The sequence below is a fragment of the Lutra lutra genome, chromosome 15 (genome assembly GCF_902655055.1).
Source record: "Lutra lutra chromosome 15, mLutLut1.2, whole genome shotgun sequence".
Lineage (NCBI taxonomy): Eukaryota > Metazoa > Chordata > Mammalia > Carnivora > Mustelidae > Lutra > Lutra lutra.
Genome location: NC_062292.1, coordinates 43,471,707 through 43,499,281, shown reverse-complemented (window position 1 = coordinate 43,499,281; position 27,575 = coordinate 43,471,707). Strand labels below are relative to the sequence as shown.

General features: G+C 44.8%; 1 protein-coding gene and 1 long non-coding RNA gene across 4 annotated transcripts; both read left to right on the top strand.

Moving 5' to 3' along the window:
* Window positions 1-8,238, top strand: PPP1R15B (protein phosphatase 1 regulatory subunit 15B). Of its 2 annotated transcripts, none has more exons than XM_047704818.1 (2): window positions 1-1,581; window positions 5,569-5,706. In XM_047704818.1, the coding sequence occupies exons 1-2, from the start codon at window positions 225-227 to the stop codon at window positions 5,580-5,582; spliced, it is 1,371 nt and encodes a 456-aa protein (XP_047560774.1). In that variant the 5' UTR covers window positions 1-224; the 3' UTR covers window positions 5,583-5,706. The 2 variants fall into 2 exon arrangements, with proteins under 2 accessions (XP_047560774.1, XP_047560773.1); XM_047704817.1 differs by having other exon boundaries at window positions 3-2,339; window positions 5,569-8,238.
* A 6,008-nt stretch (window positions 8,239-14,246) lies between these two features.
* LOC125085975 (uncharacterized) lies at window positions 14,247-18,974 on the top strand. Of its 2 annotated transcripts, XR_007123060.1 has the most exons (4): window positions 14,247-15,016; window positions 15,348-15,517; window positions 16,641-16,779; window positions 18,854-18,974. It is a non-coding gene; the product is annotated as an uncharacterized LOC125085975 (long non-coding RNA). The 2 variants fall into 2 exon arrangements; XR_007123059.1 differs by lacking the exon at window positions 18,854-18,974 and having other exon boundaries at window positions 16,641-16,992.
* The last annotated feature ends 8,601 nt before the right edge of the window (window positions 18,975-27,575 follow it).

The following is a 27,575-nucleotide window of genomic DNA, read 5'->3' as shown; positions in this document are numbered from 1 at the left end:
CCATCCGTCCTCTTGCCTGTAGGTGTCCTGCTCCGCGCTGGCCCCGCGGCCATTTTGGGCTTCGCTGCCACCCGCGCCCGCCTGCCCAGCCCTTCCGGGGTCGCGCTGCCCAGGGGCTTTTTAACGGCCCGTCCCCTCTGGCCAGTCGCCGCAGTCGCCGCGGGAGGGCTCGGTCTACGGCGGAGGGGCCTCTAGCGGACTAGGACACCGTCGCGCAAGGATGAATGTCGTCTCGTCTGCGTCCTGCGCCTGCTGTTCCGGCCTGTGGTCCGCCGCCCGCGGCCGAAGCCGCTTCCCCTTGTGGCTCTTCTCCTGGCCCGGGGATCGGCCTGGGGCCCCGACTCCGCCGCGCGGCAAGGCCAAGACTGTGTAGACGTCTCCGAATAACGCCCGACCTGCAGCCTTCAGAGACTGCCCAGAACAAGGACATGGAGCCGGCAGCAGACGGATCGCGGCCGCGGCCGGGCTCCCGGTTCTGGCTGCTCTCCTTCTTTCCCCGGCGCTCGCAACCCAGCCCTTCCAAGTTGTCCACACCTTCTGCCCCGGAACACTCCGGGGACTCCAGACTGGCTGCTGCCCCCCAGCCCCAGGCTCGGACCGGCTACTGGATGAAGCTGCTTTCCCAGCTCTTCGCGCCACTCCCCAGCTTGCTTCAGAAGCTGCTGATCTGGAGCCAGCTTGTCGGCGGGATGATTCCCACCAGGTGGCTAGATTTTGCTGGAGGCTACAGCGCGCTCCGAGCCCTGAAGGCTCGGGAAGACCCGGGCGGCCCCCCGGCGCAGACATCTTTAAGGTCGCTGCGGCTCGACCCCTCGGACGACTCTGCTGCCAGTCCCCTCGATTGGCTGGAGGAGGGCTTCCACTGGCAGTGCTCGTCCTCAGATCTAGAATTGGGACTCAAAGCCCAGGCTGGAGTTCTGCACCCTGGCACGCACGCTTTTCTGTTAGAGCCGCAGCTGTGGGGGGGAGTGGAGCTGTTGCCGAGTGGCTTCCAAGGCCATCTGTGCTCTAACCGGGAACTTGGCTCTCCGCCCGCCGGCCCTCTAAACCGGCGTTTAAGCAGTTTCAGCGCCGTCTCCTATTTGTTGAACCCCGCCTATCTGGGCTGCCTGCCCCGGGTGGGGCTCGGCTATCGGAACGGCGTGGGAAGTGGCGAGCCTGTTGATTTCCAGACCCTCAGCGCAGAGGGCAGCTGTCTCACGGAAGACCGTGATCCTCCCTACCCGCCAAAGGCGGAGATCGCTTGCCCCTCCCGGCAGGGACGTCCGCCTCTTTCTAAAGAGGGCCTGCCAGAAATCCACCATCTTCGCACGAAACGGCTGGAGTTCCTTCAGCAGGCCACCAAGGGGCAAGCGTTACCCACCCCAGACCAAGATCATGGCTACCACAGCCTGGAGGAGGAACACAACTTGCACCGGATGGATCTGAAATCCGGCGGAGATAGTCCCACGCAGTGTGTTCCCTCTGTTGGATCCCTTCCCGGAACCGCCCAGGAACCCACCGAGGGAAGAATCGCATCGTTGACTACAGAGGTTCCACTCGCTTTGGAAAAGCCGGGCCCCTTGGAAGGAAGGCTGTCTGGTGAGATACCAGTGGAGAAAGAGCCTGGAGAGGACCAAAGAAGTGTTGGGGACTCCTCAGACCTAGAAAATGACCTTCCCGTTTCCACCAGGCCAGCCTGTAGTAACAGACTGATAGATTACATTTTGGGGGGAGCATCCAGTGACGTAGAAGTGAGTTCTGACTCCGGAGGTGAGGATTGGGATGAGGAAGCGGAGGATGATGGTTTCGATAGTGACAGCTCACTCTCAGAATCAGACCGGGAACAGGACTCCGAAGGGCTTCACCTTTGGAACTCTTTCTATAGTGTAGATCCTTATAACCCCCAGAACTTTAGGGCAACAATTCAGACTGCTACCAGAATTGTTCCCGGAGACCCTTCTGACTCCGAGAAGGATTCGTCTGACAAGTCTGATGTGGAGAATTCTCCCCAGACTGGAAGCCTTCCCGAGTATCCTGACCATAATTCTGGGGAGGAAGAGGACTGGGAATCTAGCGCAGATGAAGCAGAGAGTCTCAGGCTGTGGAACTCTTTCTGTCATTCCGATGACCCCTACAACCTTCTAAATTTTAAGGCTCCTTTTCAAACATCAGGGAAAACTTGGAAAGGCTGTCGTGACTCAGAGAGACCGTCTGAGCCTACTGTGGCCATTTCTGGTTGTCACACCGTATTATCTTGTGAGGTGCAGCTGTTAGGCAGCCGAGAGAGGGAAGGTCCAGACTTGGTACCGGGTGGGGTTCTTTCTGGAGAAAGACACACGCGTATCAAGAGAAAAAAGGTTTGTTTCTTTTCTTCTTCTTTTTTTAATGTGCCTGACGACTTGTACTGTTTTGTTATGGTTAAATACGCTAACATGGCTCTCCAGGAGACAGAGTAGTGCATGTTTTTGAGGAAGGACTCTAACCTTGTGTACTTGGATTAAGAAGTGACACCGCCACCCCACCCCCACCTGACATGCCCCCACTGCCTTCTTCCCTCCTGTGGAATGTCATTCCTCTCCAAATCGAAGTGGCTGGGTTATGGATGCTAGCGGGAAAGTGCCCTTTCCATTTGGGTTTGTAGCTCTGGGTTTTATTCACAGGATTAACCGTGTCTTCATTCCTGTTAAGAGCCCAGTGGGATGATAGTCCCAAGTAGCAAGTTTGCCATGAAAGAAGATGCTAATTTCAGTATAAAAACTTTTGACATGAACATGATTTTGCTTGACGGTAAAAGAAAAATACAGAAAATAGTACTGCCGTTTCCTGAGAATGCAGTACTAGTTATCATTGGCCACTTACAGGTTAATAATCATCTGTAACGATGGTGGTTACCTATTTGGTTTGTCTTGAGGACCTGCTTCCTGTACCTAAGCTAGTCTTAAAACTTCATGGAACATTTTACTCTTTCAACACCTTATCAAGTTCATCTTATTTGGGGAGGTCCTTAGAATTGCTTTATTTTTTTCCCTCTACTATTTATTCAGCGAAAGTTTTGTGTTTTTTTTTTTAATTAAAAAAAAATTTTTTTTAAGATTTTATTTATTTGACAGAGGGAGAGGGAGAAGCAGGCTTCCCGCTGAGCAGGGCTCCATTCCAGGACCCCAGGATCATGACCTGAGCCGAAGGCAGACGCTTAACAAGACTGAGCCACCCAGGTGCCCTTCAGCGAAAGTTATTAATTGGAGAGAAATTTCCCCCAAACACAGGGTATCTTTTATTGTAGAGGGAGTTTTTTTAGTTTCTTGTACACTTATTTGGAAAGAGAAAGGAGGGTAAATTATTCTTGACCTCAGATTCTGCCGTGTCAGAAGGTTTCAGGTGGATAGTGCCGTAATCTATTGGCTCCAGATGGCCGGCTTAATGCTGTGAGATTTCTTCCTGGGTAGAAAATATCTCTACAGGTGATAACCTGTAGAATTGGTCATGTTAAAAATTTAGTTCACCCTTCTGTAAGTACTGTCATGAAAGATCTTTTTATTTTTAAGGGGACCCTGACAAAATGACCTGTTTGGTGAATAGGTTTAAAAAAACCTATTAGTGAATAGGTTGAAACCTATTAGTAAACCTGTAGGTAAACCTGTTAGTGAATAGGTTAACCTGTGGCCTGATGTACCATGGAGTGACGGAACGAGCGTGTGGTGTCTGGAGGCCTGTGTTCCCTCCTGCTGAGTGGGTAGGGCCAAGAAATTTGGGAAAACAGCCAGACCTGCAAAGTAACTTGACTTCTCATGGCCTCAAGTCACTTGTTTATCTGATGGGAATAATAATTATAAATGTGTGAATTATTGCATGATTTAAATGGGATGAGTGTGCAAAACTCCTAATTCATCACCTTGCCTTTAATTGGTAGCTGTTCAGGGACCTCAGGCCAGTCTCATGTTTCATTTTAGCTTGCTCATTGAGCAAAAATGAGATGAGTCAAGTAGATATGAGACTACTGATTGTGAACAAGAAGCAACATTTATAAAAGATTATGTCTAAAATATGGTAGAATTATTTGGCAACCTTTGACAACAGGTGCCGTTCTTGAGGTATGTGGGCATGGGTAGCGCTTGATTCTTAGAATGAGGATTAAACCGCCTGTATCAGTGACATAGTGCAGATTGTGGAGCCACACTCCAGGTTTGAATCCTGATCATGACACCAGAGGGAAGTGGTGTGATTGGAAACAAGTTAGTTAACCTTACTTTATCTGTCTGACGGAGGTGGTAGTAGTACAGACCCTATAGGGTTGATGTGAGGATTAAATGAGATAAAAATTGTGAAGTCCTCTGAAATGAGCCTGGCCTGTGGTAAACATAGATAAATGCTGCTGTTGTTACTTACTTTAGTCACACAACGAGTGAGTAACTCTAGAATGCAATATCTAGTAAGATGTTACGTACCTGCTAATTGTCCTCGAGGGCATTCCGTGGCCTGATGTAAAGGGAATGAAAGGAGTAGGCCACGGTGGGATTAGCTGATGTAACTGTTGAACATATTTTAAAGCAAGTATTTACTTGTGGAGTTTGCTGTGTTCGCAAGAAATTTATTTATTTGTTTATTTGAGAGAAAGGCAGACTCCCCGCTGAGCAGGGAGCCTGATGTGGGACTCAGTCCCAGGACCCTGAGATCATACCTGAGCCGAAGGCAGACGCTTAAGCAGCTGAGCCACCCAGGTGCCCCTTGAAAAAAATTTCTATATTAGAAGTTAAGTAGGGATTAAAAGGGACTTTCACTCATTACATGAAATCCTATATTTAGTATTTACAGTATAGTAAATACAATATAGTATTTACAATTGCATGTGTATACAATGGTAGCAGATTGAGGAGGAATACAAAGAGGGTTTTCATCTCAACTATAAAGTCTCTTCTATTAACATAACCTTAAAGATAGGTTAATTTGGCTGTATTTTGTTTACTAGGTAACTTTTTCTATAGTCTGATTACAAAACTAATGAAAGAGTAACACTGTGTTTATGGTGCAAAAATTGGAAAGTACTGAAAAGTGAAATTGTATTTAAAAGGAAAAAGGAAGACTGGAAATTGGCGAAGATCTTGTTAAAACTTTTGTGCTGTTATAAAAGCATTGACTAACAACTATTGTGAATATTTCTGAAAAAAATTTGGGTAACATTTGTCATTTTGGAAGAAGAGTATCACAGAACTGTATTTCCCTAAGGATTTAAAAAAAAAAAAAAAGCACTGATAACATCAGGAAATTCTCAGTTCCTCATCTGGATTCATTTTATTAACACCAAAAGCCAAGAGGAAGGAGGAGGGATGACAGAATGGCAAGAGGGAGTCGGGAATATGTGTGTGTATGTGTGAAGGAAATCAAGATGGAGTTTGTTCACTTTTTTTTTTTTTGACTGAGATGCCATCTAGTCAGAACTTCTTTTTTTCTTGTTTCAGTTGAAACCACATATTCCTGTAAGATATTTGGATATTTGATATTCTGAAAGAATTAGCATGAAGGGTTAATTACTTCAGTGATGATTTTAAGATTGTAGAGCATGATTAAAATTAGTTTTTGTCTTTATAGGTAACCTTCCTTGAAGAAGTTACTGAGTATTATATAAGTGGTGATGAGGACCGCAAAGGACCATGGGAAGAATTTGCCCGGGACGGATGCAGGTTCCAGAAACGAATTCAAGAAACAGAAAATGCTATTGGATATTGCTTGACGTTTGAGCACAGAGAAAGAATGTTTAATAGACTCCAGGAAAGATGCTTCAAAGGACTTAATGCTTTCAAGCAATGTTAAGATGATTTGGTGGCCTCTAACTCGGGCATACACTACCTCTTACTTGAGAGGTTTCTTTTAAAAACAAAAAATTGGCAGCTGTCCTTTTTTGTAGAGGATATGCAACTTGGATATAGTGACCTAGTTTAATGTTTTGGTTTTTTTTTTTTGTAACCGATCCCACTCAGAGATGGGCCAGGTTTGAAGGCAAGCCCTGGTAATGATGAGATGGTGTGATTCCTAATCCTCCCTTTTTTGATTCAGTTGGATGTATTTTTGAATGTCATGTGCTTGCTGAGGTGTAAAAGACCTCTTAAGGTGAAATTTTACATTTTCAAAATCTTCTTCCTTGGGAAACAATATTTATAGGGTTCAAAGCCCATTTTCCATTCTAACTTAAATTATGTGTACATGTCTGAAAACTTCGGGACTTTCCCACCCAACATTCTAAAGTTAATGGGCGTTTATGTTTTCTCTCTATATTTTTTTATTTCAGTGATGTGGTCCTTCTAGCTTTAACGCTAAGAAAATAATCTTGTATATGCTATCGACTTAAATTATCTTGTATCAACTTTGTCCCTTCTAAAAATGACTTTGGGTGAACATGTGTGGTGGGTTTTTATTTCTAGGTTAAATTCTACCTGAGATCTTTCTGAGGACCGCCACAAAACTTAGGTGTGCAGTACTCTTTGCTACCTTGGGAAAGCTGCATCTTTTTCTGCCAAATTTTAATGTCTCACACGTTTAGCTTCTGTGCAGACTATTTCTTGGAGAGGGCTCTGTGGATGTTACTGTCATTCCATTTCAATGGCTCTTTGTATATTTCAACAGGCAGAATTTGTAAAAGACTCCAGAGAGTAATATTTGCATCATAGACATTTACTTTTTAAAATTTAAAGGCCGAGAATTTTCCTAGGAAGAAACTAGGAGACTTCTTAGAGCGATTTGGTTTTGTTGTATATGCCGTCAGCAGAAAACCAGTGTTATTAATCTCATGCTTCAGCACTGTCACTTTCAAAACCTGTCAGGGTGACACTATAAACTTAGAAAAGGGCACTTCTGAATTTTCCAGTTTGCAATGTAAAATACAGACTTCATTAATCTTCATTAAGTTTATTGTGTTCTACTGGTAGAGAAGTAATGACAAGGCCTAGACTTTCCGGAAAGGACGGTACTATAGACTTGCGGTACTTAGAGACTTAACAAGAAAAAGTCCATTTTTAGCCCAGAGTTTTCTTTTGAATTGAAGTTTTTGCAGTGGGTGGTTGTCCTTGGTTTATTTGGTTAGCTTGACTTGGTGTGCTTCTGCTAGGCTGAGGTGTAATGCTTATCAGCTCCTTCCTGGTCTCTTTTTACCTCACGTGCTTCTTGTTGCAGATAATGGAAAGCATGAGTAGAACAGGTGACCTAAGTTTGAACTTGTTTCATCGTGGGAACAAATTTTTTGTTAAAAGTGCTTGCAGAGTTACTACCTCAGTTAACAATCTACCTGGTCATTATTTTATTCCTATCTGGTTTGCTCTAAGAACCGCCTCCAATAATAATACATATATTCGTACCTAAACACGCCAGGAGTACAACAGCTTGAAAGCTGGTCAGATTGTGGCAGAGCTGGTATATGGCGTGTGTGGTGCACCTCCAACTTTCGGGAATCCTAGGGAATGCTTTGGCAGAGTTCTGCTGTAACACTGGGAAAACAGGCTGGTTTTAAGCACCAACTGTGTCCGTTGGAAAGAAGGGATCATTTGCCTTGAAGAAAGCTTTCTGAAAATGGTACGGGCATTCTTTTGAAACCAGACTGAAGCACAGTGTTCTAGTTCATGGCTGAGTCTGAAATCTAGCACCTCTGCATATTTGAAAATAATGGGATAGCTTGACATGTACTGGATTTTGGAAACTTGTTCCCTTGGGATCCACCCTCACTACCAAATGAGTAAAAGCTTGGTGAAGAATTCTCCCATTTACTACCCTCCTTTAAAGGAAGTGATCAGACAGTGACCGAAAGGACAGAAGGGGCTGTTTTTAAGTTGGACTGAAGGAGAAAAAATTCTTGTCATTTCATCCCAATCCTAGTTGTTAGAACAAAGTTAAACTTGGAAGTTGTAATTGAACATTGTATACATTTAAAGTCTTAAACAATGGTGCTTGAAGTATCAGTGTAGCATGTGAAAGGCTTTGTACAGACAGGTAAAATTTCCTTTTCTGAGTGTTGCAATGTGATAACAGCACCTCTCCATCTTCAACTTGAAATCAAACTATCAGATTTTATTTTTGTATAATTTAAGGAAGGTGAATTTAGGGGGCTAGAAGACTAAATTGGCTTCTACAGATCCAGTGACTTAAATGTAACCAGTTTGTTGGGATTTTATAGCTAAAATTATATTTGTGTATATAACTTTAACTAATCTGTAAATTGTAATAAATATATTTGCAATTATTAAATGTTACCTGATATTTTGGTTCAAGTTTATATCGTGTGTTTCCTATTATTTTACATTAGTTTTGGGATTACTGAGCAGAATGTTCAGGGTTAAATCAGGTTTTCTTGTAGAAGCACTCTAAACATAGAGGTGCCCAACAAATTGCTGTGGTTTAAAAAGGTTATGTGACACATATAAATTGCATCCCAGCTTGTTGAAGGGGAGGAGTTTTAAGGGAATAAATAGGATTGCAAACCACATTTTTTTTTAAAAGGTTTTATTTATTTGAGATAGCACAGCCCAGAGGAGGATCAGAGAGAGAGGGAGAAGCTGACTCCAGTCTGAGCAAGGAGCCCAACTTGGGGTGCGATCCCAGGACCCTGAGATCATGATCTGAACCAAAGGCAGACACTTAACTGACCAAGCCACCCAGACACCCCTGAAAACAACATTTAAAAAAAAAAGATTTATTTGACAGAGACAGTGACAGAGGGAACACAAGTTGGGGGAGAGAGGGAGAAGCAGGCTTCCCACTGAGCAGGGAGCCCCACGTGGGGCTGGACACAAGGATCCTGGGATCATGACCTGAGCTGAAGGCAGCTGCTGAAAACCACATTTTAATAGAAAGGAGATTGGGTTCTTAGAGTATGAAATACTCTTAGAGACTGGGGATTTGATTCCAGAATTGGCCCCAGGCGTCCACTTCTGCAGAGAACAGAGTAGAACAGCGTATTCACAGAGCAGTAAAATAAATTCATATGCTGGGCTTAGCATAGTATTTCCCCCCCAACCTTTTTAAAAAGATTTTACTTATTTGAGACAGCGTGTGAGTGGGGATGGAGGGGGAGCGGGAGAAGCAGACTGCCTGCTGGGCAGGGAGACTGACTCACCATCCCAGGACCCGGGGATCATGACTGAGCCACCCAGATGCCTCTAGCATTTCTCTTAAGGAGCAGGGAAACAAACTTTTCTCTAGGTGATGCATTATTATTAATGATAACCATGGTATTGTAAATTGTGTAATCCCATTTACGATGTTGCATAAATGTGACGGTAGCATCAGAAAATTCAAATTTTGTACCCTGAAAAAAGACAAACATTTGGGTTATGACAAGCCTATTAATGGATTAAGGCATAATAGCATTCTTCATTTAGGTACTTGGATCTTTCTAACTAATGAAGAAAATTTTGGTAAAGATCTATTTCTGAACTGGAAGGAAAGAAACATAATTGCAAGTAATAACCATTTAGTACAAATTGAATTGACAGCCCCAGGTTACACTTTTGTTACCATCTTGGGGTTAATTTAAGCATATTTGGCTCTCTCTCCAGGAAGGTTTATGAATATAGCCATATTCACATCAAGCCAGATTTATTGCTAAGACTCTTGATATATAGAAATTGTGCTTTTTTTTTTTCTACTTCAAGAGAAAGTTTAAAGCAAATACTAATTGTTGACTTCAAATTCTGACAGTTACAGATTTAGGAATGGTGGTCTCATTTGGAGACTTCTTTTGGATCCTCTCTACCTTTTAAAAATAAAAGTGGAAAATATTCAGTTTTTTTCCTCACAAAAAATGTTATTTATAAAAGTACTATAGAAATCTATATAAGCATTCTCACATTGTTAAAAAAAAAAAGAAGTGTGCTGCCCAGGGTGCCTTTTTTTTTTTTTTCTTTTAAGATTTTTATTTATTTGACAGATCACAAGTAGGCAGAGCAGCAGGCAGAGGGGAGGGGAAGCAGATCACAAGTAGGCAGAGAGGCAGACAGAGAGAGAGAGGTGGAAGCAGGCTTCCCACTGAGCAGAGAGCCCGATGCGGGGCTCGATCCCTGGATCCCAGGATCATGACCTGAGCCGAAGACAGAGGCTCAACCCACTGAGCCACCCAGGCGCCCCCAGGGTACCTTTTTGAGGTGAGAGACTTAATTTCTTTTTATATATCTAGAGAGGTTTTGATATTTTTCATTTTAAGGATTTTAACACAAAGGTTAGTTGTTTGGAATCCTTCTATATTGGTAATTAGGATCTTTTCCTTATGGACTCAGTTGAATGCTTTGTGATGAATACAAAACATCCGTCTTTTTCTGTCTGAATTTGCTCTGGGGAGGCTAAGTTTGTGTGGGTCACTTGTGACTTTAAAATACTAAGTAGCATCTGGGGCGCCTGGGTAGCTCAGGTCATGCTTCCTCCTCTCTCTCTGCCTATTTGTGATCTCTGTCTGTCAAATAAACAAATAAAATCTTAAAAAAAAAAATACAAAGTAGCATGATACCAAAATCTATAGCAATAGGGGAACAAGTCGGATAAACAGATCCTTTCTAACTGTTCACTTTGAAGGTTCATCAAGCAAGACTTACATTGTTTTCAATCAATATATTTTATTTTATTTTATTTTATTTTTTTAAGAAGGAGTGGGTGTGTTTTCAGAGAGAATGGGGCTTCAGAAGGGAAGGGTCAGGCTTTCCCAGTTAAAGGTCTTTATTTATTTATTTATTTTATTAGAGAGATAGAGAGAGACCACAAGGAGGCAGAGCAGCAGGCAGAGGAAGAGGGAGAAGCAGGCTCTCTGCTGAGCAGGGAGCCTGATGCGGGGCTCGATCCCAGGACTCTGGGATCATGACCTGAGCCGCAGGCAGAGGCTTTAACCCGCTGAGCCACCCAGGTGCCCCAATCAATCAATATATTTTAGTGACAAGTTTGCTATCAGGGAATTTAAAGAAGAAACTATTGTACACATGTGGTGGAGAATAGGGGGGCAGAAGTGGAGGTATGTGTCACTGTAATAAATTGAGTTGCATTACTGTTTTACCCTGAGCAGACTCAATCTTACCAGGAAAGATAGGGGAAACCAGGTGTATGGAAAGCGGGGTGTCTGAACCGTGGGAAAGATCCCTCCGGGTCTGATGAGGACAAGGTTTAGAAAGCCGAGCTACAAGGGGCAAACTTGGGAGTGATTTATCAGGTCTTGGGTGTTTTTTTGCTTTTTTAAAAATTTCTTCTTTTTATTTTTAAGATTTTATTTATTTATTTGTCAGAATGAGAGAGCACAAGCAGGGGGAGCAGCAGGCAGAGGGAGAAGCAGGCTCCCCGGTGAGCAGGGTACCTGATGCGGGACTCGATTCCAGGACACGGGGATCAGGATCCGAGCCCAAGACAGTCACCCAGTCAGTTGACTGAGCCACTCAGGCATTCCCAGGTTTTGTTCTTTTATTATTTTATTTTATTATTACTATTTTTTTTAGTTCCTCTCACCCCCAGGGGCTCCTCAACCTGGGGCAGTTTTATCCTTTCAATCATTTACTCTTTCCTTTGTCTTAGTACTCTCCTTTTCTCTATCTCTTCCCACCTTTGCTGATATATATATATATATATATATATATATATTTTTTTTTTTTTTTTTTTTTACTGTTCTTTTGTAGGTCCTTCTCTAGAAGATGATACGGACCTCCACAGCAAAAGAACAGAACAGCACAATTTCCCAAGGTGTGCATTCATTAGAGTACTACTATCCTCCAAGAGGAAGAAAGGACCTCACAGAGTTCTTAACTCTCTCCAGAGCTTGCTGTATACTTTCCCACCAGAATCTTAGGTTGCCATGTATGTGGTTTGGGACTGGATTCATTTTCAGAAATATCCCAAAGATGTTCAGGGTCAAGGAAAAAGGTGATGGTAGAGCTGCAGGTAGTGTGCTGCTTTGAGTTAAACCTGCTTTGCTTTCCTGTTTTTTTTTTTTTTAAAGATTTTATTTATTTATTTGAGAGAGAGACAGTGAGAGAGAGCATGAGCGAGGAGAAGGTCAGAGAGAGAAGCAGACTCCCCATGGAGCTGGGAGCCCGATGTGGGACTCGATCCCGGGACTCCCAGGATCATGACCTGAACTGAAGGCAGTCGTCCAACCAACTGAGCCACCCAGGCGTCCCGTTTTTGTTTTTTTTTTTTAAGATTTTATTTATTTATTTGACAGAGAGATCACAAGCAGGCAGGCAGAGGGGGGGAAGCAGGCTCCCCGCTCAGCTGAGAGCCCAATGTGGGGCTCCATCCCAAGACCCTGAGACCATGACTTGAGCCGAAGGCAGAGGCTTACTTAAACCACTGAGCCACCCAGGCACCCCTGTTTTTTTTTTTTTTAAGATCTTTTTTTTTTTTTTAAGATTTTATTTATTATTTATTTAACAGACAGAGATCACAAGTAGGCAGAGCAGCAGGCAGAGAGACAGGAGGAAGCAGGCTCCCTGCTGAGCAGAGAGCCCGATGCAGGGCTCGATCCCAGGACCCTAAGATCATGACCTGAGCCAAAGGCAGAGGCTTTAACCCACTGAGCCACCCAGGCACACTCCTAAGATCTTATTTTTAAGTAATCTCTACACCCAATGTGGGGCTCAAACTCATAACCCCGAGATGAAGAGTCAGTCGCATGCCCTACCGACTGGCGCCCCCCAAGCCTGCTTTTCTTGATGGAGTTCATACATTGGCTCTGCAGGCAAAAAACCAGAGAGGAGGCCCCCAAATTTTGAAAACTCATATGGATATTTATTCTGGAAGGTGGTCTTTATTATTTATTTATTTAAAGATTTTGGGGCACCTGGGTGGCTCAGTGGTTTAAAGCCTCTGCCTTTGGCTCAGGTCATGGTCCCAGGGTCCTGGGATCGAGCCCTTCATGGGACTCTCTGCTCAGCGGGAAGCCTGCTTCCCACTCCCTCTCTGCCTCCTCTCTGCCTACTTGTGATCTCTGTCTGTCAAATAAATAAAATCTTTTAAAAAAATTTTATTTATCCGTTTGAGAGAGCAGAGAGAGAGACAGAGGAAGAGAAAGAGAGCATGGCAGCGGGAGGGAGGGACGGAGGAAGAGGGAGAAGCAGACTTCCTGATGAAGAGGGCGCAAGATGGAGAGCACAATCCTAGGACCTGGAGATCATGACCTGAGCTGAAGACAGATGCTTAACCAACTGAGCCACCCAGGTGCCCCGATTTTTTTTTTTTTTAAGTAGGCTCCACGCCCAGTGTGGAGTACGGGACTTAAAGTCAGGACCCAGAGCTCAAGAGTTGAATGCTTAACTGAGGCACTCAGGCATCCCAGGAATGGTTGCCTTTAAAAACATTTCATTATGAGGGGGCACCTAGATGGCTCAGCGGGTTAAGTGTCTGCCTTTGGCCCAGGTCATGATCCCAGGCTCCCTGCTCACTGGGAGTCTGCTTCTCTCTCTGCCCACCCCCACTAATGCTCTCTCTCTTGCTCACTCTCAAATAAGTAAATAAAATCTTTAAAAAAAATTTCATCATGAGAAGATGAGCTCGTCTTTGGATCTCAAAAGCACCTCCAAGAGACCTCTCACTGACCTATCCACAACCCTTCCTTTTCCTCTCACTTTACCCTTTTAAATTATGTTCACTCTGACCTCATCTTGTCAACATCTGCACCTATTCTCGTGTGTGCCTCCGTCATTAATCAGTAAACGCTGTGAGGGCAGGGATCTTGTGTGTTGCGTGTCTTGTTTACAGGCCTAGAGCTTAGAACTGTAGATATACAACAAAGATTTGAATGGGTTAATCACTTTTTTTTAAGTTTATTTTTTTTAGGGGGCACCTGGTGGCTCAGTGGGTTAAGCCTCTGCTCGGGTTGTGGTCTCAGGGTCCTGGGATTGAGCCCTGCATCGGGGAGCCTGCTTCCCTGCCACCCTCTGCCTCCTTTCTGCCCACTTGTTCTCTCTCTCTTTCTGTCAAATAAATAAATAAATCTTAAAAAAATAATAAAGTTTATTTTTTTAGTAATCTCTACACCCAAAGTGGGGTTCAAACTCACAGCCCCAAGATCAAGAGTCACATGCTCTTCCGACTGAGCCAGCCAGGTGCTCTGAATTAATGACTGTCCTAAAGTCACCTCTCATACAGCCTTCACTGAGATTACACCAACCCAGCCATGTCTGATTAGAAACAAATGTGCCACGATCATAGCTGATACCGAATCACGGAACCGAAAGGTCTTTACAGAGAACTTACAGTAAGCTCTACCTTTGCAGAATGTAATTACAAATTTCAACCCGGCTAGGGATACCACATCAATTAATTCGAGTCTCATTAATCAGGTGCATGTTAACTTACGAATTTCATATGTGAGCGAATCAGCTGAGACGTTTCTTTTCCAGAATTAGTATTCTGTATTAATACCAAAGTATCCTTCCCACAGCACCGGCAGTTTCGGTTCTATTCATTGGTGGCCAAAGACCAGCGGCGGGTTTCTCGAGATGCTCCGTTGCGTCCACGAGATGGCGCTACCATCTCGGCGTGGCGGACGGCTCCCCGTGATTAGTAAGGTGACGGCTCTTGCTCCCTTGGAGGTCATCCCCTGGGTGTGTAAACAAGAGATGCCCTGCCCACGCCAGGCCTGCCTGTGGTGACTCCACCTTTTTGTGGTAACCGTTCTTTCTGTGAATACTGTTCCTGAAGGAAGAACCACGATTTGCAGCTGAACACAAACAAGTACATTGTTCCTACTCTCCATGGAGGGAGGATAATTAGGAGATTGGGGGTGAAATGGAAGAGGCAGAGGTACAGATGTTTGCTGGGTTTTCTGGGTCGGGGGTTTTTCCAGTGAGGGCTTCATCTCCCTCAATTATCTGCTCAGGATTCCGCTTTCTCTTGCATTCCTGTGAACCAGGGCAGTCATATTCAGGGCGCGGAGAGAGAAGGTGCCACATTGCCTAAGGCATGGCGAGTCACTGTCTGATCACGGAGTCCTCGTACATGGGACTGGCTTGGAAGGAAAGATCCTCAAGAACTGCTGGGCTGGGGTCTCCTGCTGTTCTCTGTTTCCATCTTGGAGCTGGTAAGCCAAGGTCCGGTGCATATCCCAGACTGTTCTTTGGTAGCTGGTACTGGCCCCAGGGGCTGCCCGCAGAGCACTTCCGGTGTGCAGGATGGAAGGCCCTTGTGTGTGTGCTTACAGTTTTCCTCTACCTGCCGTGGCCGCCCCGCCTTTCAACTCTATTGTAGTGGTGCTCTTTCTGCCTTTTGTTTCTGCTTGATTTGACTGAGTAGGAAGCATAGGAGATGTTTTGTTTGTTGGGGGTTTTGGGGGTGGGTTTTTTTGGTACCTTCAGGAATTTACAGAGGGGTTTTTTTCTTTTGTTGATTTCCGATTGCCCCATTTTTTTTAGACACCTGCCTCTGAACAGCTATGACCTTCCCCAAGACAACCTGCTGTGAGTCACAGCACGATCGGTCTGGGGGGTGTGGCCCAGTAATGCCTGAGAGATGGCAGTTTTTTTTAGAAGAATATTGGCTTACAGAAGACAGGTCCTGCTGGGAAGTCAAAGGGCTGAAGCAGGTGCGTGTACTTTCAGTTAATTTCCCAGGTCATTTCAGGTGGGATGACAAGTTCCGCCGGTGTCCCTTCTTATGGCTCCCATTTGGCGTAGACCCCTTCAGGGTCCATTGGGAATATTTACCTTCCTTGATCAGGTTTCATCCTCCCCCTAAAGGCTTCCCTGATGATGACTCCATCTGTGTATCCTCACGGAGTTCATTACATTGTTTTCAGTGTCACAGCCCCCTGTCCCCTTTCCTCTCACTGTTCATGTCACACTGAGTTGTAACTGTTTGCATTTCCATTTCTTCCTGCAGACCGTCCCCTCTTTGCTGGAAGGGTCCTTAGCATCCTAACCAGAATGTCTTAGATGCACAATATACTTTGCTTTAACTCAAGTGACAATTTCCATAGCCGCCTTCTCCCAGCGGACAGTCTCCCCGCCAACACACACAATTAAGTAATGTGTTGATTCGGGTGTTTCAAAAAAGTAATTAAATGTGTGGAAAGCTCTATCTTCAGTGCATACATCATGCTTATTGATAGTACTTGAGATGTTTTTGAGAATCTAGTACTACTAGTGGTGACTTAAAACCTATGGTTTTAAATCAGTTGATGTCATGTCTTCATGACTAACCTTTCAAGCGACAGCATGAGGTTCATTGGAACTCGATCAGTCATGAAATACACTTCCTCATTGGGTAAAATAGAGCATTTCCATTATGCAAAAAATGTTCCCTCATGCTTTTGTTTGTTTGTTTGTTTGTTTTTTTGTTTGTTTTCCCCCAGTAAGATCTACATGCAACGTGGGGCTTGAACTCAAGACTCCCAAATCAACAGCTTCATGCTCTATGGATGGGACCGAGCCAGCCAGGTACCCCTCCCTCATACTCTCCTATTCAACCAGCCCACAGCTTTTGGCAGCCAATGATCTGCTTTTGGTCACTATTTTACCTTTTCTAGAGTTTCATAAAAATGGCAGTTTACATACAGTTATGTACCCTTCTGTGTCTGGCTTGTTTAATCTGGTGTCCTACTTTTGAAATCCCTTTCTGGTACTGGGTTTATTGGTCATCCACCCTCTAAGCTGCTGGCCAGCATCCCAGTGTATGAGCACACCACCATTCATTCATTCATTCACTAGGAGGTGGACAGTTGGTTTGTTTATAGTTTGTGGCTATCATGACTAAAGCTGCTGTGAGCATTGCCATACAAGTGTTTCTGTGGACACACATTTTCATTCCTTTTGGATGAATGTAGGAGTGAGATGGCTGGATCATATGGTAAATATATGTTTGACCTTATAAGGAAAGCACTTCCAGTTTCCCACAGTGGCTGTACCACTTGGCAGCGATGGACCCACGTGCTTCCTACTGCTTGATGTTGTCAAGTCTTTTGAAGTTTAGCTATTCTGGTGGATGAATAGTGGTAATCTTACTTACTAATCTTGGTATAAATTTGCATTTCCTTGATACTTAATGTTATAGAGCATCTTTTCATATGTTTGTTGTTTTTAATTTTTTTTAAGATTTTTATTTATTTATTTGACAGAGAGAGATCACAAGTAGGCAGAGAGGCAGGCAGAGAGAGAGAGGAGGAAGCAGGAGGATCAGAGAGCCCCATGCGGGGCTTGATCCCAGGACCCTGAGATCATGACCTGAGCCGAAGGCAGAGGCTTAACCCACAGAGCCACTCAGGCGCCCCTCATATGTTTATTTGTAATAGCAAATATACACCTTGGTGATGTATGTGTTCAGATCTTTGATTTATTTTATTAGCCAAGACTGTGTGTGTGTGTGTGTGTGTGTGTTAGGTAGAAAGCCCTTACCATATATATGTTTTGCAAATATTTTCTCCCAGTCTCCCTTTACATTTTCCTAATAATGTCATTTAAGAGCAAAATTTAAAAATTTTGTCGGAATCCAGTTTATCGGTTCTTTTTCCCATGGTCCCCACTTTTTGTGCCATTTCTCAAAACTCTTTTCCTAACGCAGGTTACAAATATTTTTGCCAACCTCTTCTTCTAGAAATTTTATAGATTTAACTCTGACATTTAAGTCTATGATCCATTTTTAAAAAATAGATTTATTTAGTTTTAGAGAGGGTGAGAGAGAGCGTAAGTATGGGGAAAGGCAGAGGGAGAGGGAGAGAGAGAATCTCAAGCAGACGGTGCTGAGCTTGGAGCCTGACGAGGGGCTCCATCCCATGACCCTGAGATCATGACCTGAGCTGAAACCTAGAGTTGGACGCTTAACTGACTGAGCCACCCAGGTGCCTCTACAATCCATTTTGAGCTAACTTTTGTCTATGGTATGAAGTAACAGTTGAAATTCATGTTTCTGCACATAGATACTCAACTGCTGAAAAGACTATCCTTTCTCCATTGAATAATCTTGGCATATTTTTAAAAAATTAGTTGACTATATATTTGGGTTTATGTCTGGACCCTCTTTTTTACTGATTTGTATCTCTGTCCTTACATGAATACCACACTGTCTTGATTACTATAACTTTGTGGTAAATCTTGGAATCACTTTTTCCTTTTCTGAAATTGTTTCAGCTCTCCTTCGCATTTGTATTCAAATTTTAGAGCCAGTTTATGAATATTAATTCTACCAAAAAAAAAAGTCTGCTGAGTTATTGAATGGGATTACAGTGACTTTAGAGATTAATTTAAGTAGAATTGACCACTTAATAATACTGACTCTTCTGATTCATACTCCATTTATTTGGATCTTTTGAAAGTTTTCTCAGCAGTGTTGTGTACTTTTCAAAATACTGATCTTATACATATTCCATTACCTTTGTCCCTAAATATTTCTCTTTTTGATAATATTGTATAGTATACTTTTAAAAAATTCAATGTCTAGTTCTTTACTACAATTAATATATGGAGATATAATTTTTGTATATTGATCTTGTATCCTGTGACCTTAAGATTTTATACATTGATAATTAGATCTTAGAGTAAATAAAAAGTTTGCGTCTCTTTCCAATCTGTATGCCTTTTATTTCTTTTTTCTTGCATTACTGTACTGGCTAGGATATTTAATACATTATTGAATAGAAATGGTGAGAGCATAGTCTTGCCAGTAGGATTGGTGTTTCCTTTTCTTTCATTCCTAGTGTTTGTAATTTATGTCTTTTCTCCTTCTCTTTTTTTTTTTTTTCTCATCAGTTTGGCTAGAGGTTTATCAATTTTATTGATCTTTATAAAGAACCAGCTTTTGGTTTCATTGATTTTTCTCTATTATTTTGCTGTGTTTTGTGTTCCAGTCCACTAACTTCTGATTTGTAGTCCACTTCCTTCTTTCTGCCATGAATTATGTGATCTATTTTATATATCTCAATTTACAGATGAAGAACCTACCCAAGGTTACACAGCTCGGAAGAATGACCAAGAATGGGCAGTTATACCCAGCTTGGCTCCAGCAGTCCCTGCTGCTCTCCTTTCCTGAAATCTTCATAGATGAGATGGAACTAGGGTTAGAGTTCGAATAAATGAGTACTCTTAATTGGGTAAATGTTGGGGGAAAGGGAGCAATTAAAGGGTAGGGAGCCAAAGGACATTTTGAGTAGGAAAAACAGCTTTAGAGAAAATGTAAAAATGGAAGAATATAGAAAGCATGTTGGGGGAATGGCTAAGAGGCAAGTCAAGCAGGGTATGGGTTGTACAGGATGGAGAAATGTAGTGGAGGGTAAAGTTGTTACTCTAAATGATACAGTACTTTGAATGTCATGCTAAAATTTGATTTGTTTCATTCTACATGAGACAAGCCAGCAGGGTAGTGACATGGTCAAACTTTTTCTTTTGGATTACCTCTTGGGTCATTGGGTGGATGGATTGAGCTGAGGAGAAACTAGAATGGATCAAGTGGAACGTTCTTCTACAAGTATGGATATGAAGTAATGAGCTCAACCAGAGGTGTGGTTAGACCAGAAGGGAGGAGTCATAGAGGTATTAGAGTTGGCAGGACTCAGAGGCTGATTAGATAAAGGGAAAGGAGAAATTATAGATGTGTCATCTTTCCTATCTTTGGTAACAAAGAGGAGGGTGATGTTATTAATTGAGCTAGGGAATTCTGAAAGAGGAGTAGGTTGGTGGAGGGAGATGTAAGAACTCTGCTTTACATGGATAACTGATCATTTTTAGCATCTTCTCCATCTGCAGGAAGCAGCCAGGTGAGCCATCTAAGGGAGATTCTGTAGGGCAGTTCCAGTGGAGAAGGGAAAGAAAGGAATGGCTTGGGTAAAGAGAGATGGAATTCACAGACCAAAAGCAGGTTTGGAATGATTTCCGTGAGCAGAAAATAGCATGGGGGTTTGGAGAGGTCTTAGGAGTAGCTTGGATCAGCACTTGGTTCCCACACAACCCCTATCAACTACCCTATCCAAATTTTCCCCCAGGTCTAAGCTTGGTCAAGAATCAGCTGACTTTTTCAAGGAAATGTGAAGGCTTGAGCCAGGAGCATTATGGGAGGTGGCCAGGGTGGACAGAAGATTAAAGGGTCCCTCCTAGATCTTTCAGACTCCTGGGAGCTCCTTATGACTCTAGAGGCTGGGTGAGTGGCTCAGTAGTGATTGAGATCAAAACTCCTGCCACCCTGGTGGGATGAGGACCCAGAGCAGATCACATTTTATTTAAAATAATAAAAGATTATGGGGTGTCTGTTTGGCTCAGTCAGGTGAGCATGCAACTCTTGATCTCAGGATCATGAGTTCAAGCCCCACGTTGGGTATAAAACCATTTTTTAGTTTAAAAAATGAGAGGAAAAGAAAACATTATGATATTTCTTACTCCCCAGCATACTCATAACTTTTAGGACTACTCAGTTTAAAAGTTTGATTTATATATCTGTCTCTCAGTAAACCATAAACTCCTAAAGAATCATAGTTTACTTATGAAGGTGGGCCCAATGCCTAGCCAGAGCTTGGCTGACTCTCATTAATTTGTTCATTCAGTGTCTTTTATGAACACAGTGAGAAAGACCCTGTCCTATGGTTGAGTATTCTTTTATTCAGCAAAGATTTACTGAGTACTTACTGTGTGCCGAGCCAAGAGCAGAGAACACAGATGTGAACAAGACTGGCAAGGTCTTTACTCTCAAGCTTATGTCTTAGATGGGGGAGTTGATATACACAAGCAAAAAAATGGAACAAGATAGCATCAGGTGGTGATGTAACCCTTGAAGATAATGGAAGAGAAAAATCTGATAGGGAGAAACTTGGGGAATGACTCTGGACATAGTCATGAGGGTAACTTTGACCTCATACCTGAATGGTAGGAGGGAGTGAATCATGAGGTGATGGGGGGAAGGGAGGGTTGAGAAGAAGGGGGAGTGAACTAGGAGATGATAGTGGATGGGAGTCAAGGACAAGATCATGTAGAGCTTACAGAAAAAGGAAATTTGGGTTTATTCTAAGTGTAATTGGAGTGTTTGATCTGGTAGGTATATGGTGCTATAATCATATTTTCTCTTTGTGAAGTTCCTCTGGCTATTGTATGAAAAATGAGTGGGCCAAATGAGGAAGGAAGGAGACTAGATGAACAGGGTATTGGGAGGGTCTAGGTGGGACATGATGGAGGCTTGGACCAGGTGATGGTGGAGGTGGAAAGAGGGTATATCTGGATGGAGATCCAGCTGATTGGACGTAGAATGTGAGATAATGGAGGAAATCTTGGGTGACTCCTGGGTGAGATGATCAACCATCTTGGTTTGCCTGAGACTGAGGAGTTTCCTGGAACAGGGTTTTCAGGGTTAAAACAAGGACAAGTCCCAGGAAAACCAGGACAGGTGGTCACACTACTCCTAGGTTTTGGGGCCAAGCAATAGAGTGATTATTGATTGTGCCATATACTGAAATAAAGAGCACTCCAGGAGAACAGATTTGGAGCCATACATCAAGAATTCTAACATCCATGTGGAGGAGCGGACAACTGGATATATGCATCTGAAGCCCAAGAGAAAGGTTAGATTCAGATAGAAATCTGGGAGCCAGCAGCATGTAGATGGAATTTAACACAGTGGGGGAGATCACCTAGGGAGAGAGTGTACGTAGAGTACGGAATCCGGTTGAGGGTGAAATTTGGATTCTCTCAACATTTTGAGGTTAAGCAGAAGGGAAGCAGTTACGCAAGAGATTAAGAAGGAATAGCCAGTAAAGCGGGAGGTAAACCAGGAGAAAGTGGTGTCATGAAGCCCTGGAGGAAAAAAACGAGTTTCCTGAAGGTCAGAATGGCCAAATATCGCCCAGTACAATGAAGACAAAAAAGTGGACTTAATAGTCCCTGAAAGAGAGAGAGAGAGAGAGAAACCAAGAAACAGACTCTTAACTACAGAGAACAAACTGGTGGTTACCAGAGGGGAGGGGGCAGGGGGTGTGTGATGTGATGTGTCCTGATGAGCGCAGGTGATTAAAATAAAAATAGGAAAGGAAGGGAGGGAGACAGTCCGTGCTCCCAAGAAGTTCTAATCTTGAGGGGCGACTGAAAGTACATTGCCATACAGGGATGACCAGCACAGGACACTGGGCAAGGACAGGGGACTCTGGGCTGCGCCTTACAGGAGAATGGAAAACAAGAGCAAACAGAGGCGGGTTCTGCAGGCGGAGGACCCCCCCCCCCCCCACCGTCGAACACAGGTATGGGCAACCGTAGGGGTTTCAGGGATGGCTGGGGGAACAGACAGGGGGTGCCCAGGGCAGGGGCGGGGGCCCGGCCGCCAAACGCATCACCCAAGATGAGATCCCTAAAGCATCTGTTGGACTTCGTGACCTGGAAATAAGTGCTTATCTTTATAAGCACTTATCGGCCTAGTTTTACCCATGTTCAAGGAGCTGTGGGGGGCAGAAGCCGGACTGTGAGTAACTGGGAGGCACCTGGGCACTGGGAGAAGTGGAAAGAAGGAGAGTAGGGGATACGGTAGCTGGGGGCGGGGGTGGGTGTGGGAGCGGGGCTTACTGAGCAGGCACGTGCATGTGTGCATGTGTGTGTGCACACACGCTTAAGGGGAAAAGACACCAGAAGAGAGGGAACGTGTGACAATACAGGGGAGAGGAGACAATTGACGGAGGAAGCTGTCTGAGGAGCCGGTGAGAAACAGGCGCTTACAAGATGCGAACACAGTGGAGAAGGGGGAGTTTGGATGCAGGAGGAAGGAGAGCCAGGGGGCGGAAACACAGGGGAGGTCACACCCGTGGGCCTAGGGAGACCGAACTACGTGGTCTAGTCAAGGCTGTGTCTTCTGACTTCCCTTGTTCCCCCTTGGCTTGCCGATGGGGTCTGTTACAGTGATGCGGGCCGGAAGACTGGCCACATACCCAGCAAGAGGCAGGCGGCTGGTGGAGAGTGAGTGACAGGAGCAGCAACCTGTTTCCTCCCTCCAGGGACATGGGGTGATGCTCTCCTGGGCCTGAGAGCAGCGAAGGGGGACAGATGAATTGGGAGGGTAGTTTTGCAGCACGCATATGCTGGAGGACAAGCGGATACACTGGAGGACAAGTGGCGGGATGCTGTGGCCGCCTGTGAGTTTGGGCTGATCAGCATAGTAAGTGAAACAAGGCTTTCGTTGATCGATTAGGAGGCAGTCTGAGAAGCCAGAGATACTGTAGGAAAGCAAGGAACAAGTGGGAAGGGAAGAGAGGAAGAAGGGTGTTAGAAGGAGCCAAACTATATCAGAAAGTGGGATATTCGAGTTCATGTTTTCCACGTTGGAGTAAATCTGGGTGGTCGGACGGTTTAAGGCATGGCCTTGGGTGTGAGGAACTTACTGGAGTGGGGGTGACTGGCCCTGGAGACGAGGACAGTAAGGCATGGTGGGGCTAGGACACTGGATAGTTCATTTACATTGGCACTGAAATCACCCTGCATGAGAGGGAGACGAGGCGTGGAGAGGAAGACGCTGAACCAGGAGCCAAGGTCTCTGACGAGTGTGTGGCAGTGACCAGCAGGTGGGTGGTGGCAGAGACAAGAGGGAAAGAAACCCGTTGGCTGAAGGCCGGAGCCATTTCTACATGAAGATAGAAGCATAATGGTGCCTTATGCACTTACTGAACTAAACTGAGCCAAAATGCTGTGTTAGTTCCAGGAAATGCCCAAGTCAGCACCAGCTGCCATTTTCTAGGCAAACCTGAGGTCAGACGTTAAAGTCAGCACAAGAACGTTGCTTGAGCTATGGATTCAAGAAAGGACTCTGAGAAGAAGTAACAGGTGGACTCTGGGCCCATCTTGCTGGTTCCACCTGGCCCATCTCTTGCCCCAGCAAAGGACGGACCCTCTTTAGTCCTCCCCTCCCCCTCTGGGGAGCTGCCAGGGCCAGTGCTCTGCTCCACGACGCAGTCCTGGCAGGAGAAATCAGCCAGCCATCTTGGGCTGGCATCCTTCCCAGGAGAAGCCAGAGCAGAGCCTTTGAGATGGAGCTGAAGGGGGCACATTTCAGGCGCACTTTTTACCTGTGAGCAAGGGCTCATTAGCCAAGCAATCATCTTCCCAGGCCCGTTGTCAGACTGACTTAAAAATAACCTGAGCTGTCTCCCCACCCCTCTGCATGGGAGTGCAAGTCGCTTCCTGCTCAGACAGAACCCACCCAAACCTCAGCCCTTCTAGAACACTCGCACCATCTGCACATTCCTCCTTGGGAGGGATGTGAACACACTCCAGGCTCACTACTCCCTCTTGTTCTCCAAACTCACTAGCCTCATGTTGCTCACTTTCCTTCGCAGATCCCTTCTCATTACCTTGACCTTTGAGAGTTGGAGTGCCTCAGTTTTTAGGCCTTGATCTCTGCCTCCTCCCTACCTGTACTCACTTCCTTTGTGACCTCAACCAGCCTTGTGGCTTTACTATCGTCCAATCCCGAAAAATGCCGAATGTGCTTCCCTACTCCCGAGACAGACTCTCATCGTAGATATCCAGTCACCTCCTTGGCATCCCCACTTGGGTATCTCAGAGGCATCTCCAGCTTAACATGCTTGGAACTGAACTTGAGTTTCCCCACTCTTTCTCCTGCCACACCCGCTCCTCCCGCGGCCTCCTCCCGCTCAATCAATGGCAACTCCTTCCTCTGGTGGCTCAGGCCAAACACCTCAGAGTCATCCTGACTCCTCCCTTCCCCTCCCAGCCCGCTTACAGTCTCATCTACCAGCCAGTCCATCTGCTCTGCCTTCAACAGATACCGAGGATCTCACCCTTCCACGCTGCATCTACCCCCGAACAGCACGAACTAAGCTACCCCCGTGTCTTGCTTGGATTATTGCAATAGCCTCCTACCTGAAATCTGCTTCAACCCTGTTCCAAACAGCAGCCAGAACGATCCTCTAAAGAATGCTAAACCATGAAGATCATGGCGCCCCTCAGGCAACCCTCCAATGGGTCTCCACCTCATGGACTGTAACAGCAAAGTTCCTTACAAAGTTCCTTCAATGATGCAGTCTCCCTCACCTCCTATTCCTCATTCTCTCTGCTTCAGCTACACTGGCCTCTTTGTGTCTCAAACATTCCAAGAATGTTTCTGCCTCAGGGCCTTTGCACTGAATTCCTCTGCCTAGAACACATTCTCCCCAAAGCCACATGGTTGGTTCTCTCAATTCTTCCAAGTTTTTCTTCAAATGTCATTCTTCTCAGTGAGGTCTTTCTGTGTCCCCTACATATGGAACATATGGAATGTCAGAGGGCAACATCTACTGGACTCCCGCCTCCTTTACTCTCCGTTGTCCTCAGGAAACTCATCATTGCCTGAGACTCTACATATCCATTAAGCATAAATTCTATGGGACTTTGTTTTAAAATTCCCGAATCCTCTGTAGCTAGAACAGTACCTGGCCCACAGAAGGTCCCAAATATCTGTGGGGTAATTGTGGCTGAATTCAGTCGGCTGTAGGAAAACCTCAGCATCCTACAGTCTTCTGGGTACCACCACTAGTACAGCATAAAAACGTCCTCTCTCGGGGCTCCTGGGTGGCTCAGTGGGTTAAAGCCACTGCCTTCGGCTCGGGTCATGATCTCAGGGTCCTGGGATAGAGCCCCACATTGGGCTCTCTGCTCAGCAGGGAGCCTGCTCCCCCCCCCCCCCCGCCGCCTGCCTCTCTGCCTACTTGTGATCTCTGTCTGTCAAATAAATAAATAAAATCTTAAAAAAAAAAAAAAAAGAAAGTCAACAGGGGCAGATGACCTAGTCTGCAGGTGAACATTAACCATGACCATTAACACCAGGACGCACTAAAAATTACTCTTGTTGTTATTCTTTATAGAGCAGAGGAATCTTGTAACTATGTAAGCGTCTCAGCCGAATATGTTGACGTGGTGAAGTCAACGTCTTGAAACCTAGCTTTCTGTTGATCAGGTTTTCAGGAGTCCAGAGTTGTGATCCCAGTGTTACTGTGGAATTGTCCCAACTCTGGGTTCTTCCCGGGTTTTCCAGTGTCCTCCAGGGGGAAGATGCAGGCTTTGGATGAGGTGATCAGTAAGATCTTTTCTTGATCTAAAATTGTGGTTTTCTTGGAAGAGAAGCATTCTTGTTCTTACATCACTAAAAATGCAGCTGGTTATCTCGTTGGTTTTCCCAAAGAAACATTGTTTAATTTACACCAAAGGAACAAAAGCACAAGACACTGTGACCTTTGTGTTGGTATGGGGCAGAAACCCAATTCAGACTGGCCGAAGCCACGAAGGGCACCTACAGGCTGAAATCCAGGGGTGCAGATTTCAGCGAGCCGGGTCCGGGGGCTCATGGGATGGAAGGGGGTCCCGGGCTCTCTTCACCTCACGCTCCACTTTCTCTTATACTGGTTTCCCTTTCAGCCTTCTGCTCGAGGATCCCAGGAGCACCAAAGTGACAGCTGCCAGCTTCAAAGCCAAGAGAAAAAGGGCTTCTACCCAAGAACTCTGGGGTCTTCTTAAAACATACATCTCCTTGATTTGGTCGGAGTCGTGTGTCTTCTCCTGAGCCGATCACTACGGCCAGGGGAACAGAAAGTCAGACTAGCCACATCTGGGTCATAGCCCCACTCCCCTGACCCCCAACAGACCTGGGGTTGGGGTGAGGCCAGCTCATCCAACCACGCGGGCAGAGAGTAGCAGGAGGAAGGATGTCAGAAGGAAACTCAAGGAGCTATGAACAGAAGAAAGGGGATTAGATATTGGACAAGCAAAATGGTAGACATTTATTTCAGGTCTCATTAAGTGCTGATTTTCTTATAGGTACTGTATGAATTTCCCCTAGCTGCTGTAACAAATAATAATTAGGGCGGCTTAAAACAACCCAGATCTCTTCTCTCAGAGTTCTGGAGGCCAGAAGTCCAAAATCAAGGTGTTGCCTGGCCCACACTCCCTCTGGAGGCTCTGGGGGAAAATTCCTTCTTTGCCTCTTCCAGCTTCTGGTGGCTGTGGCTATTTTTGACTTGGGGCTATATCAGTTCAATCTCTCTCTCTGTGGTCACATTGCCCTCCACCCCATCTGTTTCAAAGCTCCCCTAGCCTGTCCCTTATTGAGGACACTTGTCATGGAATTTAAGCACCCACCCAAGTAATCAGGATAATCTCCCCATCTTAGGATCTTTAATTTAATTACATCTATAAAGACCTTGTTTCCAAATAAGGTCACATTCATAGATTCCAGGGGTCTGACATGGACAGCTTTTGAGGGGCTGTTTCTCAGAGCACCCCCCATACTAAGCCAGAAGCATAATGATATGTAAGTGACTAAGGCCTCCAAATGGATGAAAGAATCAGAATCATTTCTAAATATGACTGATGTATTTTATCCAGGTGCTTTGTTGCCTTTTAAAGAAGTAAAATGAAAACTGCTGCAGGGAAAAACAAACAACTAAATTTTTAACCAGCCCACAAAGCATGCACGGTTTTTATCTCAACATACTAACGCTCCTGCCTTCTTCAACACATTAACTGTCGAAACAATGGTTGTTTTTATTTGCTCTTTCTACTCCTTTTCTTATTTTTAGCTCCTTTGATAAAATATCTTTGTTTGTTTTCTTTATTTGAGAGAGAGAGCAGGAGCAGGGGGAGCAGCAAAGGGAGAGGGTGAAGCCAACCTTCCACTGAGCTGGGAGCCCGATGTGGGGC

What these genes read in the sequence shown, in the direction of transcription:
- PPP1R15B (XM_047704817.1), top strand. Translation starts at nt 225, where the DNA reads ATGTCGTCTCGTCTGCGTCCTGCGCCTGCTGTTCCGGCCTGTGGTCCG. An exon ending in CGCGTATCAAGAGAAAAAAG is followed by an intron (nt 2,340 to 5,568) that starts GTTTGTTTCTTT and finishes TTGTCTTTATAG; the next exon opens with GTAACCTTCCTTGAAGAAGT.